The following is a 15,656-nucleotide window of genomic DNA, read 5'->3' as shown; positions in this document are numbered from 1 at the left end:
TGGATGTAGCTACGCACAGCCTGGATGCACAGCCTGGATGCACAGCCTGGATGTAGCTATGCACAGCCTGGATGTAGCTACGCACAGCCTGGATGCATCTACGCACAGCCTGGATGTAGCTACGCACAGCCTGGATGTAGCTACGCACAGCCTGGATGCACAGCCTGGATGTAGCTATGCACAGCCTGGATGTAGCTACGCACAGCCTGGATGCACAGCCTGAATGCAGCTACGCACAGCCTGGATGTAGCTACGCACAGCCTGAATGTTCAGCCTGGATGCAGCTACGCACAGCCTGGATGTAGCTATGCACAGCCTGGATGCACAGCCTGGATGCAGCTACGCACAGCCTGGATGCACAGCCTGAATGCAGCTACGCACAGCCTGGATGTAGCTACGCACAGCCTGAATGTTCAGCCTGGATGCAGCTACGCACAGCCTGGATGTAGCTATGCACAGCCTGGATGCACAGCCTGGATGCAGCTACGCACAGCCTGGATGCACAGCCTGGATGCAGCTACGCACAGCCTGGATGCACAGCCTGGATGTAGCTACGCACAGCCTGGATGCAGATATGCACAGCCTGTCTCTAGTCGTTTGTATTAGTTAAAGTACTCACTGTATGTACAGTACAGTTGCACAATGTGTGGTTGATCCGTATGTGAGCTGGAAAGCAATATAGCAAATGGATACTTACGTCATCATGTCACACGTCATCATGTTTTGCCCTTGAAATCGTGTTGCTCCTAGTTCTTGAGACAACCCAGAAATAAAGCAACAAAGCAAAAGTGCGACCACAGTAATGATGCTGTCAGCAGGGAATCTGCTGGTTCCAATCCCCACTTCCCTGGCATCTGCATGCACAGGAAACAAGAGCCATGGTCAGAATTAGGAGAAAGATCTTTATTCTTAGAATTAGACTTGTGGATATCATGTAAACCCATCTATTACTGTAAACACCAACATCTGGTGTTTACACCAACGAGCAGCGGGGGCAGCAGAGGCAGCAGAGGCAGCGGGAGCAGCGGGGGCAGCAGGGGCAGCAGGGGAAGCAGAGGCAGCGGGAGCAGCGGGGGCAGCAGGGGCAGCAGGGGCAGCAGGGGCAGCAGAGGCAGCGGGAGCAGCGGGGGCAGCAGAGGCAGCAGAGGCAGCAGAGGGAGCAGAGGCAGCAGGGGCAGCAGGAGCAGCAGAGGCAGCAGAGGCAGCGGGAGCAGAAGAGTTAGCAGAGGCAGCAGAGGCAGCAGAGGCAGCAGAGGATTTGGGAGCAGCAGGGGCAGCAGAGGCAGCAGAATAGGTCTAATCCTCTCATCACCACCCATCTGACTGACACGTTCCAGCACCAGCCTCCCTCTAGGTAGTGAGGTGCCAGATATTTGACAGCTGCAGCACAGGCCTGATCACTGTGGGAGGAAGAGGAACTGCAGCACAGGCCTGTTCACTGTGAGAGGAACTGCAGCACAGGCCTGTTCACTGTGAGAGGAAGAGGAACTGCAGCACAGGCCTGTTCACTGTGAGAGGAAGAGGAACTGCAGCACAGGCCTGTTCACTGTGAGAGGAACTGCAGCACAGGCCTGTTCACTGTGAGAGGAACTGCAGCACAGGCCTGTTCACTGTGGGAGGAAGAGAACAATTTAGTGTACTGAGGAGAGTGTGTGTTTGTGTGTGTGTTTGTGTGTGTGCTTGTGTGTGTTTGTAAGTTTGTTTGTTTGTGTGCGTGTGCGTTTGTGTGATTGTATGTGATGCAGTTCAGAAGCAGGGGTGTGGAAGGGGTAGTAATTCCAGACTATTCCACCACTGTGTGTCACTAATGATGTTTTTTGAGGTCAATATCCTCCCAATCTCAACCATGCCCTTATCCCGGGATAATGATCTCTTTCTGCGTTAACACTGTGGTACTTCCTCTGCCCTAATATGAGAGATGCCTCCACTCACAAACTGGTCTCTCTTTTAGTTGGTATCTTTTATACCTTTACTGGGGCCCGACACGTCACATTGTCCATCATGGTTGGTCATAGGGCATGTTTATGGCTGGATGATGTGTCTCGAGTGCTTTTTGTGTATCTTCCTGGGAGTAATTATTCATCAGATTGTCTCGTTGGTCTTAGTTACCAGCTGTCGTGAGCTTAGAAACAGTAGAATGTACTGTGAAACATCATGAGCTCCTTTCTCTGGGACTTAGCTATGCACACAGACGGAGATCGCAGTTTTATAGTAACACACACATCACATCCTCGCATATGTTCATGACCAGAGAGGGCAAAAGTACATGCATCTTTCACTCAAGTAGAAGTAGAAGATACTATCTATACTAAGTACAGACAACACTTTTTCACTCAAGTTAAAGTAAAGAAGTGTGGACTAAAAAGTAGTCATCATTACTACCTGTTTTAGTGTTTTAGTAAAAGGCTGTCAGAAACATAGTGAAGTACTGATACCAGAAGAATCTACTTCAGTACAGTGACAAAGTATTTGTACTTCGTTACTTCCCATCTCTGCATAATAACAACAGCATAACAACAGTGTTACAACAATGTAAGAACACTGTATTAACTACACAGTTTGATAGTGTGATAACAGTATAACAACAGTGTAATAACACAACAGCATAGCAACAGTGAAAAATCTATAGTGAAGTAAATTACTGACACCTGAAACATGTTTTTACTGTAAGTACAGAAACAATGTATCTGTGCTTTGTTACTGATGACATCACAGCCTAAGATCTGTAGATGGGCTGCAGGACCAGTGAACATGGAGATCCAGCACCACTAACCTCCAGCTTAAGTTGTTGATTTGATTTAGAGAGCTCTTGTAAAGCTCTTTTATAGCTGCTCTGCTGACAGCATGGCCTCTCCAATATAATGGCCCTTGCTATAACTAGTTTCCATGGGAACGGATATGTGGGATATTGTGTTTATTCTCTACGTCCGCAAGGGGGAACAATCCAAAGGTCACTCGCTGTAGCCCTAAAATATTCATGCTTTATCAGCTCATCTACATGTGTGTCTGTAGAATTCGAACCCTGACAGTTGTGTTACCAGACGATGCCCATGTGTGTGCCTGTGTGTGTCTCTGTTCCCCAGGAGAATGAGGAGGAGGCAGTGCTGGACCGAGGAGGAACTCGCTCAATGCTGAAGACCAACTTCGAGCAGGAGGAACTGGAAGGTAAGGGGGGTGGGGGGGGGTGAGGCGGAGAGGGGGGAGGAGGAGAAGGGGGAGGGGAGATGAGAGGAGGAGATGAGGGGAGGGGAGGGGAGGGGGGGGAGGGGAGATGAGAGGAGGAGATGAGGGGAGGGGAGGGGGGGAGGCCCAAACAAAGCCCATTGAATTGAGGCCCAAACAAAGCCCATTGAATTGAAAAGTTAAATTTCCAGACCAACCTAAGAAATGAAACAAAAACATCCCTAGATACAACCCACCCTAACCCTCCAACTCCCCTGTGAGCAAGGCACCCTTCACCCCCCACACAGTGAGACAGAGAGTGAGAGAGCACCCCTGGAGACAGGAAGAGAGTGGGAGGCAGCAGGGGACATGTCTGACAGGGAGAGAGTGGGAGGAGAGAGAGAGAGAGAGAGAGAGAGAGAGAGAGAGAGAGAGAGGGAGGGAGAGAGACAGAGACAGGGAGAGAGTGGGAGGAGAGAGGGAGGGAGAGAGACAGAGACAGGGAGAGAGTGGGAGGAGAGAGGGAGGGAGAGAGACAGAGACAGAGACAGGGAGAGAGTGGGAGGAGAGAGGGAGGGAGAGAGACAGAGACAGAGACAGGGAGAGAGTGGGAGGAGAGAGGGAGAGAGAGAGACAGAGACAGAGACAGGGGAGAGAGAGAGAGAGAGAGAGAGAGAGAGAGAGAGAGAGAGAGAGAGAGAGAGAGAGAGAGAGAGAGAGAGAGAGGGAGGGAGAGAGAGAGAGAGAGGGAGGGAGAGAGTGGGAGGAGAGAGGGAGGGAGGGAGAGAGACAGAGACAGGGAGAGAGTGGGAGGAGAGAGGGAGGGAGAGAGACAGAGACAGAGACAGGGAGAGAGTGGGAGGAGAGAGGGAGGGAGAGAGACAGAGACAGAGACAGGGAGAGAGTGGGAGGAGAGAGGGAGGGAGAGAGACAGAGACAGAGACAGAGAGAGAGAGAGAGAGAGAGAGAGAGAGAGAGGGAGGGAGAGAGACAGAGACAGGGAGAGAGTGGGAGGAGAGAGGGAGGGAGAGAGACAGAGACAGAGAGAGAGTGGGAGGGCCGTCGAGGGAGGCCCAGTCAGCGGTCAGCCAGGGCACTGATACTTAACTGCAAAAACAGCAACAGCACAGGACTGTACATTGGATCAACATACACTCAATATTACAGTACATGTTCTGTAGGAATCAAAGGATTAAGCATAGCAGCTAAGAATAGCATTAGTATAGCTCAGTGGCAGGACCCCTCCCAAAGAAAACAATGCCAGTCAAAAGGGCCCTATACATGTTTAGTGCCCCCAAAACCCTGAGGCCCCCTAGGACCAGCCCCTAGGGCCAGACCCGCTCAGTGGCCCCCCTAGGGCCGGCCCTGCTCAGTGGCCCCCCTAGGGCCAGCCCTGCTCAGTGGCCCCCCCTAGGGCAGGCCCTGCTCAGTGGCCCCCCTAGGGCAGGCCCTGCTCAGTGGCCCCCCTAGGGCAGGCCCTGCTCAGTGGCCCCCCTAGGGCCGGCCCTGCTCAGTGGCCCCCCTAGGGCAGGCCCTGCTCAGTGGCACCCTCAGTGGCCCCCCTAAGGCCGGCCCCGCTCAGTCGCCCCCCTAGGGCCAGCCCCGCTCAGTGGCCCCCCTAAGGCCAGCCCCCCCTCAGTGGCCCCCCTAAGGCCAGCCCCCCTCAGTGGCCCCCCTAAGGCCAGCCCCCCTCAGTGGCAAAGCATTTGATTTCAGACCAAGAGGTCTCTGGTTCAAACCTCCCTGTTTGTCACTTTGGATAAAAGAGTCTGCTAAATTACAGTAATACATTATTATTATTGGCCTTTACAGTTTACTGTAAGTACGGCATAGTCGTCTATGTAACTACATGGCAACACTTTACACTAAGCTTGCATCAACTACCATGTAACTGTACATAGCAATAACTATAGTATCATGATTGGAACTGATATGGTAGTCTGATGGTGATCTTAATTAAATATATTGCTATATAGTTCCATGATAGTCAGCGTAACCTTAATGTAAAGTGTTGCTGTGTGAGTTCTAGGTTGGAGGGAGTTCAGGGGTCGAATGCCCAGGTGGGGTAAGAGGAGTGTATTGTGTAGTTGTGGGTGTCATGGTGACAGGGTGACAGGGTGTTCAGGAGTATTCAATGTAACGTGGTTCATCTTAATCCTCCTGGACAGTGAACCGTGACAGGAACAGATCAGAGCTCCTGTGTAATAAGGGCTGAGTGCTCTCACACACACACACACACACACACACTTTTGTTTACATACACGCATGCACACTCAGAATCATGCACAGCCTGACATGTGAAATATATGATGTATAATAGTCGTTATTGATCATTAATGCTCTGCTTTTAAGGTCTTTATTCTCAACTAATTTAATGTCTATTTACGAGACAAAGATGCCCATGATTGCACAGCAGAAAAGTCACTATTAAACCAGCTGATGGTGAAGCTTGGGATTCAGTTAGCCTGTCTATCTGTCTGTCTGTCTGCATGTCAGTATGTCTGTCTGCCTGTCAGTCTGTCTGCCTGTCAGCCTTTCTGTCTGTCTGTCTGTCTGTCTGTCTGTTTGCATGTCAGTCTGCCTGTCTGCCTGTCAGTCTGTCTGCCTGTCAGCCTTTCTGTCTGTCAGCCTGTCTGTCTGCCTGTCTGTCTGTCTGCATGTCAGTCTGCCTGTCTGCCTGTCAGTCTGTCTGCCTGTCAGCCTTTCTGTCTGTCAGCCTGTCTGTCTGCCTGTCTGTCTGTCAGCCTTTCTGTCTGTCAGCCTGTCTGTCTGTCTGTCTGTCTGTCTGTCTGTCTGTCTGTCTGTCTGTCTGTCTGCCTGTCAGTCTGTCTGTCTGTCTGTCTGTCTGTCTGTCTGTCTGTCTGTCTGTCTGCCTGTCAGCCTGTCTGTCTGCCTGTCTGTCTGCCTGTCTGCCTGTCTGTCTGTCAGCCTTTCTGTCTGTCAGCCTGTCTGTCTGTCTGCCTGTCAGTCAGTCTGTCTGCCTGTATGTCTGTCTGTCTGTCTGCGTGTCTGTCTGTCAGCCTGTCTGTCTGTCTGCCACTGACCACTGATACAGATGGATTCACAACGTGCTTCAAAAATGTGTCAATAAAGATCCAGAATATTCACAGCAAAATATTACTATTTTATGTGTCGTAAAGGAATGATCCATCTGTAGGCCGATGGGAGGCAAGCCAAAACAGTCGAGTCCTTGGAAGCTCATTTGAAAGTTGGTCTGTGTTTTGGGGCTCTGTGTTCCCAGCCTTTCAGATGCATTAGGAGGGATGAAGTTGTCCATGACAGATGTGTCTCTGGGCTTCTGTTCAGAGCCCATGAAGAACAACGTTATGGGTAAAAGCGTTGAACACGTCATCGCTTCAGTATAGAAGATATGTAGGTGTGGAGTACAGTAGCTATCACCCTTCAACAGACCAGGCATGAAGGCCTCAGGTACTGACTAACTAGTGACCTGTCGTCATGATTGTTGTGTGTCCCCAGATCACAGGACGCTCTACATCGGGGTGCACGTGCCCACAGGCCGACGGAGTCACCGCAGGCACGGCCACAGACACCATGGCCACCGACACAGGAAGAGAAGCAAGGAGAGGGACCCCACCCTGGCGGAGGGGAGGGAGTCCCCGTCCAATGGTGAGTGAGGCCAGCCCTGACCTTGGCCAATAGGAGATCACCTGGCTACGTTACAGTTTTTCTCAATTGGTTTGGCTCAATTCTTGAAACAGAAATTACATTCTCAAAGCTCCACGTGCATTTAGCAAAATAGCCTATATGGTTCAGCACAACTACATAGATCACCTTCAAAAGATCATATCTCACCCAAAACAGTTAACTCATGCTTCAAAACTAAATTATTTTCTCATATAAATAGTCAGTGCCCCCAAAATGAAAAGTTCCTTCTCGATTGCTTTGGCTCATCTCTCGAGAAAAAAGAGAACATACTCAAACCTTTAAATACGTTTGCCAAAATAACCCAGATGGTTCAGCAAAACACCATGGAACACCTGCAAAGGGTAATCTCTTTCCTAAAACAGACAACTTATCAGTCAAAACTAAATCCTTTTCTCATACAAATAGTCAGTGCCCCCAAAATGAAAAGTCCCTTTGGCATTGTGTAAACACTGCAGGTCAAAATGTTTAGATGTTTTGTCAGTATGGCAGTGAACCTTAGAAATATCCCTTATGTGCACTGTGCTACAGTTACTGTAGTAGATGTTTTCTTTCCAGAATACAATGTGTCTCAATCTACATTTACATTTATTCATTTAGCAGATGCTTTTATCCAAAGCGACTTCCAAGAGAGCTTTACAAGAGTGCATAGGTCACTTACTGTATCATACAGTAACAACGCGATAGCCCCAAACATTTCGGGTAGCCAAAACATGAAGCATACATTGTGAAAAACCCTTAATGTTTTGGCTAACAACAATGTTTTTGGGGCTATCTCGTTGTTTAGGATCATTGACCTATGCACTTTTGTAAAGCTGTCTCTTGGAAGTCGCTTTGGATAAAAGCGTCTGCTAAATGAATACATGTCAAATGTAAATGTGTATCAAACAGAAAAAAGATTACAGTAATTCAAGAGTAGCCTACAAGGTTTCACATCACATATTGCACTTACACTGCCATGGAAATTGTTACTGTAATTGCCATACATCATGGTTACTGTTACAGGAAATGTGTACAGCACAATATACTTTCATACAATAAGCACATCAAAACTAACATTATGTATAACCTACACTAGTAGTATGAGTAACCACAGTAAGTTTCAGGCAAGTGACACTTTCCTAGTCAGAGTTAGCAGGGGGTGCATTACAGTAAGCCCGGCATGAAATGCACCTCCTCTATTGTCTGTTCTGTATATCCCAGCATCAAATGATTCCTATTGTACACTGAGGGGACTAGTATGAGTAACCACGGTACTTTTCAGGCATCTGACCCCTTCCTAGTCAGAGTTGCAGAGGGTGCAGTTCATGGCATTTCAAAGCTGGAGTTTCACTAGTTGTCGTCCTCACTGTTTGTCTGGCCACAAATTTCATTGACATCATATCTGATGTTCTCCCTTACGATGCAACAGGGGAAGAATTGTTGTTCATGCCGCAACAATCCCCTACACTGATCTGCCGTGACATCATTACAAGCAGCATCCATTGTCTGGAGCAGGGAGCTCTGGTTTTGAACCCGATGCTCATAAACCCTCCACCTCCATGCAGAAAAAACCTCCTGGATAGGACTAAGGAATGGGGAGTCAGGTGATATGAGCACCATCAGCATTCTTTGATGGGCAGTGAATCCTGATGAGTGGGTGACGGTGGAAGCTTACATTGTCTCACACAATGACAAATGTAAGAAAGTGGTCTCATGTAGAGGGATAAGATCGGAGTGCAGGCGGTCCAAGGACACCAGGAGTGTCTGAGTATTGTATGGGCCAAGACTGGGAATGTGGGTGACTACACCATTCTCTGAAATGGCAGCACAAACAGTGATGTTTCCCCCGAGTTGGCCTGGGACAGGCTCTAAATATTTGATGGAAGGATTTATACTCCTGGATAGCTCCTGTCAGCTAACTAAACTTACTGTGTGATTGGTGATCGGATGTGTCCCCTTGTTTGGTAAAGTTCTAGTTGCACCTGACAATGACTGTAAGCAGATGATCCAAGAGATCCATATTACAGTATATACCATGATGTTTTTCATGGTATTATGTGCCTGAAAGACTTTGACAGTGGAGTGAACTATTGTGCAGGTGATGATGTACACAAGGAAATTATGCCAATATGTTTTGCAGAGAACAACCACTTGACTGAGAAACAACATTCAGTTTAGACCAGCAAGATATTTTCAATTGATAGTTGGCCTAATTGAAGGCAATTATACCTAACCATTTCAAAGATGTGCAAAATCATTTGAAATGTGTGCAAACTGTAGGCAATTGCACTTGTCATTTACAAGGATGTGCTAATACAATTGCAATTTGATTAAAGGAATGAACAATTCCAATCTGTTGTGAACAAGTGCCAAGCGGTTTGGAGGTTTGCACGTGTTGTTTTGAGAATGTCATTTCTGTTTCGTGAAATGAGCCAAACCAATTGAGAAAAACTAAGCGGCAGCTAAACTGTAGAATGTTTGTTTGGAATCGAGTAAGAACATCGAAGAGTCACTATCGGCCTTTTGTGTGAGCACAGATGATTCTTTATGATATTACAGTTATGATGCTACTGTGCAAAAGATGCCAAAGACATGTTTACGTATATATTGTCTTATGGAAATATTATACTTTTTGGGTAACACTTTACAATAAGGGTGCATTAATTAGCATTCATTAATCCATTAACTAATGCATGAATCATCATCAGTTAATACATAACTCAGAAAGTACTTAATGATGCACTGATCACAATTGTTAACAGGGAGTCACATTACGATTACCAGAAAATGTCTAATAAAGGGAGAACTCCCACTCTCGGGAAACTTCCGGGTTCTGAACTGGTTGCAGTTCCACCCAAGTTCCATATGAGGGCGCTAACGGTCGAGTGCAGAATGAATGGAGGTCTATGGAGCGGAACCCCTCAAAATCCACTTTTCTCAGGATATAATTTTCTGAATTCGAAAGGGGAGGCAAAGAAAATACACACCGCTGGGTGTAATTTTTTTTTGAAGTCGCCTTTTCGTTCTAAAAAGCCTTTGAAAATATAATTGACGTCATAGACATCGTACGACCAGAGCTAATGCTTGACGGCAAGCTCTGGTTACTTCCACTTTTCTCTTGACGCATCGACAACACAGCTGACAGGTTAGGCTCTCCCTGTCAATACACATGCTAGAAAGAGTTTTGGCTTGCTTATGTTGTTGCTAATGTTGCTAATGCTCTGACATTCTGGTTTTGCTTCGGATGCCATCAAGGGGGATCATTGGTCGTAGTCAGTCCTTCACTAACCAATGAGCTTTCGTTAGCAGAATGCTAGCGTGTTATGGGCAACAACGACTCACCCTTTAAGAAACCGAAAGGACATAAGTACTCGTTCATTCAACTTTTGACCTGTAATCCAGGTTGAACAAGCAAAAACTACAATCAAATCTGAGATTTCTCAACGACAATCAGGCGAAAGAGACAAATGTAGCCGTTTAGCTCCATAGACTCTCATTCATTTTGCACTCGACCGCGATCACTCCCAGTGGAACTCTGGTGGAACTGCAACAATATTCGGTACAATGGGGCTTAATAGGGAGTGGGCAGGCTGTCCTTAAACAGGCTCTGGTGTTACAACATTTTTGTGTTCTATATTTGTGCGGAAGTATAAAAGTATTTTCATTTCATCATTTCTCAAAGCATTTTTGTTTTACTTAAAAAAAAAAACGTGTGCCTAAGACTTTGCATGGTTCCGTATATCTAGGATTTTATGGATTTTGGTAATTGAGGGTTTAGCCAATAGCAGCTCACATACTGCCAGAAGTGTGCCATGTCCTTATGACCTCATCAACGTGCGACGAGGCTGGATGAGACCCATGTGCGTGTGTCTCTGTGCCCCAGACACGCCGTCCCAGCGGGTGCAGTTCCTCCTGGGCATGGAGGACGACGACGAGGAGCACCTCCCCCACGACCTGTTCACCGAGCTGGACGAGATCTGCCTGCGAGAGGGAGAGGAGGCGGAGTGGAGGGAAACCGCCAGGTCGGACGCCATGTTGGACCTCTCGCTAAAAGCCAATCAGGGCTCCTCATGTCATGCCCTTTTTTCAGTGGCAACACTTCCTGATTCTAGTCTAACTAATACAGGTTCAGGTTATAGGGGGTTGGAAATGCTCTTCCCACTTTGCATGAGCGAACAACACCTTTTGATTTTTTTGATGTTCACAGAGAATAGAGAACCCACCATGTGAGGTTCATAAACAGACAGAGACAACATAATTATCATTTACACAGCTAACTAATTATTACGAAGGAAAAACGTCAGAGGTTGGGCCAGTTTTGTTATGACAGTTAAACTAACACACAACACTTCCTTTCTGTTACGCTACAGTGAAATATGAGAGTGAAGATGATTCATAAAGAGAAGCGTGTGTTACCTGAAAGGGTTAAAATTACATAAAGAAGGCTTGTTATGTAACCATCCGGTCTGGCTAAATAAAGCCTAACTAATAAGCACTGCAGCACGGGCAGAGCCAGCCAGCTTGAACCAGCAAGGAAACCAGACAGCAGCAGACAGATTGGAGCTGTTCGCTCTGGAGCCATGACCCAGCGATGTGTGGACCAGGTGCACCCTGCTGCCACACTGCCCAGAACACACGTAGACAGACAGGACTACGTCCAAGAAGTCATGAGCTGATCTGCCCCCATTGTAGAGTCCCTGTTTGTGTGTTTGTGCATGAATCCCCTGCCCCCTGTCTGACAGCCTGGCCCTGTGTCTGCTGCTGCAGGTGGCTGAAGTTCGAGGAGGACGTGGAGGACGGAGGAGAGAGGTGGAGTAAGCCCTACGTGGCCACGCTCTCCCTCCACAGCCTGTTTGAGCTGCGCAGCTGCATCATCAACGGCACCGTGCTGCTGGACATGAGGGCCGGCTCCCTGGAGGAGGTCATAGGTACTGCAGCCCTGGACAGTGGAGACACAAAGGAGACACACTGGAACACACTGGAACACACTGGCACTAGCCTGATACCTTACATTGTGTGTATCTGTGACTGTGTGTGTCCCTGTGTGCAGACATGGTGCTGGACCAGCAGGAGGCGCTGAGTCCCCTGGGGGAGGTGCTGAGGAGGAGAGTGAGGGAGGCTCTGCTCCTGCAGCACCACCACCAGAACCAGAAGAAGCTGGCTAACCGCATCCCCATCGTGCGATCCTTCGCTGACATGGGCCGCAAGCAGCCGGAGGAGCCCCACAGCACCGACAAGAATGGTTAGTCACAGACCTACAGCACCACAGACCTACAGCAACATAGACTATACAGCAACATAGACTATACAGCACCACAGACCTACAGCACCACACACCTACAGCAACATAGACCTACAGCACCACAGACCATCCAGAGTGACTTACAGTAAGTACAGGGACATTCCCCCCGAAGTAGGGTGAAGTGGAGGACACAACAGCATTTGGCACGGCCGGGAATCGATCTGGCAACCTTTAGATTACTAGCCCGATTCCCTCACCGCTCAGCCACCTGACTCCCCAACCTGACTCCCCAACATACAGCAACATAGACCTATATCCCCCATAGACCCCATAGACCTATATCAACCTATATCAACATAGACATACAGCAACATAAACAGCTCCCTGCTGCATGCTGCAGCTGTAGGGTTACCAAGGAAGAGGGCTGGGGATGTGAAATGAGTTGAGTGTTCAACATGTAGAGAACCTGTGTCAGGTGTTAGTGTCGTGTCAGTGTGTGGCGTGTACTGTCTGTGGTGTCTGAGGCTTACCTACAGAGATGACCCAGCTGCCTCAGAGTGGAGGTCACAGCCAAGGGCTAGACATCATCCATGTGTCACCTCCTTTTCACTGTCTCAGTCTGTTTCTCTTTTCTTGTCTCCTCGTGTGTGTGAGCATGTGTGAGTGTGTGTTGTTATGTGTGTGTGTATCTGTGTTTGTGCGTGTGTGTGTATGAGAGGGTGTGCATGTGTGTATATCTCTGCGTGAGTGTATGGATGTGTGTGTATCTCTGTGTTTTTGTGTGTATCTGTATGTGTGTGTATCTGTGTGTATGTATCTGTGTGTGTGTGTATCTGTGTGTGTGTATCCGTGTGTGTGTGTATCTGTGTGTGTGTGTATCTGTGTGTGTGTGTATCTGTGTGTGTGTGTGTATCTGTGTGTGTGTATCTGTGTGTGTGTGTGTGTGTGTCTAGCAGGCGGTCCATCTCTCTGTCCTGTAAGGAGCTCCCTGTGGGGCAGGTTCATGGCTAGTGACATCCAGGTGGACTCCTGCTCCCCATGGCTCTGCTGCCCCCAGCGGACCTCCATCTCCTCTCCACTCCCACCATCCTCCACCCACCCCCCTCCCGCCCCTCCGCCCCCCAGATCCCAGAAGGAGGAGGAGGAGGAGAAGCCAGATCCAGGCAACTTAACCCTTGACAGCCTTTCTCTGCTAGTACTTCCTAAAACATAATTTATGAAGGTGGTAATCCAATCAATATTTCAATTATAGATAGTGAATGGAGGAGATGTTTTTGATAAGATTTGATAAGAAAATACAGTGCTGAAAGTCAGCCAGTCAGTCAGTCAGATTTAGTGTGTATGTGGAACCAAGAGGAATCATACACACAGCCTTTGATACAAAGGGATACACCATCACCAGGGAAGGTTACACCATCACCAGGGACAGTTACACCATCACCAGGGAGGGTTACACCATCACCAGGGACAGTTACACCATCACCAGGGAGGGTTACACCATCACCAGGGACAGTTACACCATCACCAGGTACAGTTACACCATCACCAGGGACAGTTACACCATCACCAGGGAGGGTTACACCATCACCAGGGACAGTTACACCATCACCAGGGAGGGTTACACTATCACCAGGGACAGTTACACCATCACCAGGGAGGGTTACACCATCACCAGGGACAGTTACACCATCACCAGGGAGGGTTACACCATCACCAGGGACAGTTACACCATCACCAGGGAGGGTTACACCATCACCAGGGACAGTTACACCATCACCAGGTACAGTTACACCATCACCAGGGAGGGTTACAAAGTGAAGCTAATATCTGCCTATCAGCAGCAAATGAACATGACAGAGAATGGCATGTTTATTCAAGTGTAGAAACAGAGGTCTCATCTCCCGCACATTTTACTGGAATTATGTTTCGGAAGCTACATTTGCCAGCATTCCACAAGTTTATTAAGACATGAAGAACACCAGACAGTGTTTTAACAGAAGCACAGTGTTAACAGAAGCACAGTGTTTTAACAGAAGCACAGTGTTTAAACAGAAGCACAGTGTTAACAGAAGCACAGTGTTAACAGAAGCACAGTGTTTTAACAGAAGCACAGTGTTTAAACAGAAGCACAGTGTTAACAGAAGCACAGTGTTTAAACAGAAGCACAGTGTTTAAACAGAAGCACAGTGTTTTAACAGAAGCACAGTGTTAACAGAAGCACAGTGTTTTAACAGAAGCACAGTGTTTAAACAGAAGCACAGTGTTTAAACAGAAGCACAGTGTTAACAGAAGCACAGTGTTTAAACAGAAGCACAGTGTTTTAACAGAAGCACAGTGTTTTAACAGAAGCACAGTGTTAACAGAAGCACAGTGTTTAAACAGAAGCACAGTGTTTTAACAGAAGCACAGTGTTTTAACAGAAGCACAGTGTTTTAACAGAAGCACAGTGTGTTAACAGAAGCACAGTGTTTTAACAGAAGCACAGTGTTTTAACAAAAGCACAGTGTTTTAACAGACCACTTTAGTGGTGGAAACACTGTTCTATCATGCTGCTGACCCTACAAGCACCAGATTGAACTGCAGAAACAAAAATACAATAACTGAAGTATCACCTTCACTGAGTATGTGGAGGCAGAATCCCACTCAGTGTAGACACTGCTGCATGGAAAGGTGTTGTCAGGGTGATTCTTCATGGACAGCTGCTACCTCTGCAGCTTGCTTGTAGATTAGAGCCTCTGCACATTGGTTTGATACTGAATGTGGAGTTTGAATCCAATTTCACAAGGCATGTTTTTTATTTCTGTCTCTCCTTATTTTCCCAGCGATATGTTGCTTAGGACTTCCACCTGCTTTTCATTCAACGGATCAAACACTGAAAATGTATATTTAGCCAAGTAACAAAAAACAGTTATTGGGTTTGCATCAGTCAGTGTTCTGAGGACAACAAGCTAGGCTGGAACCTTAATGGACAGGCTTTGTTCACCTTCATCCCCATCCACCAGCCCTCTCCCTCCTCATCCTCCACCAGCCCTCTCCCTCCTCATCCTCCACCAGCCCTCTCCCTCCTCATCCTCCACCAGCCCTCTCCCTCCCTCCTCATCCTCCACCAGCCCTCTCCCTCCTCATCCTCCACCAGCCCTCTCCCTCCTCATCCTCCACCAGCCGTCTCCCTCCTCATCCTCCACCAGCCCTCTCCCTCCTCATCCTCCACCAGCCCTCTCCCTGCTCATCCTCCACCAGCCCTCTCCCTGCTCATCCTCCACCAGCCCTCTCCCTCCTCATCCTCCACCAGCCCTCTCCCTCCTCATCCTCCACCAGCCCTCTCCCTCCTCATCCTCCACCAGCAACCCCCCCCCCCCCCCACTTCCGTCTTCAGGCTCCGCCCTCTGCTTCCTTGAGAAGGGGGGAGGTTGCCCCCGACCCCCCTGTCTCAGGACCAGTGTGAGATAGATGGCCACCCTACTCAGGGAAGTCTAGCCTCTGCCCTGCCCTGCTCCCCTCAGTCCTCTTCCTCCCTGTAGGGAGTTCACCAACACACCTGACTGACATGAACGGGTCATTATCAAGCCCTGCAGAAGCATGATAACAACCATTCATCTGAATCAGG

General features: G+C 48.2%; 1 protein-coding gene across 1 annotated transcript in view; it reads left to right on the top strand.

The window, feature by feature from the left end:
* slc4a10b (solute carrier family 4 member 10b) overlaps nucleotides 1-15,656 on the top strand; it is a 37,420-nt gene that overhangs the window by 11,723 nt on the left and 10,041 nt on the right. Inside the window, 7 exon segments of the mRNA XM_047046019.1 lie at nucleotides 3,084-3,165; nucleotides 6,640-6,789; nucleotides 10,691-10,829; nucleotides 11,575-11,735; nucleotides 11,858-12,067; nucleotides 12,119-12,194; nucleotides 13,452-13,829. Coding sequence (XP_046901975.1) covers nucleotides 3,084-3,165; nucleotides 6,640-6,789; nucleotides 10,691-10,829; nucleotides 11,575-11,735; nucleotides 11,858-12,067; nucleotides 12,119-12,194; nucleotides 13,452-13,829 — 1,196 coding nt within the window.

Source organism: Hypomesus transpacificus, chromosome 23 (assembly GCF_021917145.1).
Source record: "Hypomesus transpacificus isolate Combined female chromosome 23, fHypTra1, whole genome shotgun sequence".
NCBI classification, from domain to species: Eukaryota; Metazoa; Chordata; class Actinopteri; order Osmeriformes; family Osmeridae; genus Hypomesus; species Hypomesus transpacificus.
This window is presented reverse-complemented; position numbering and strand designations above follow the sequence as displayed.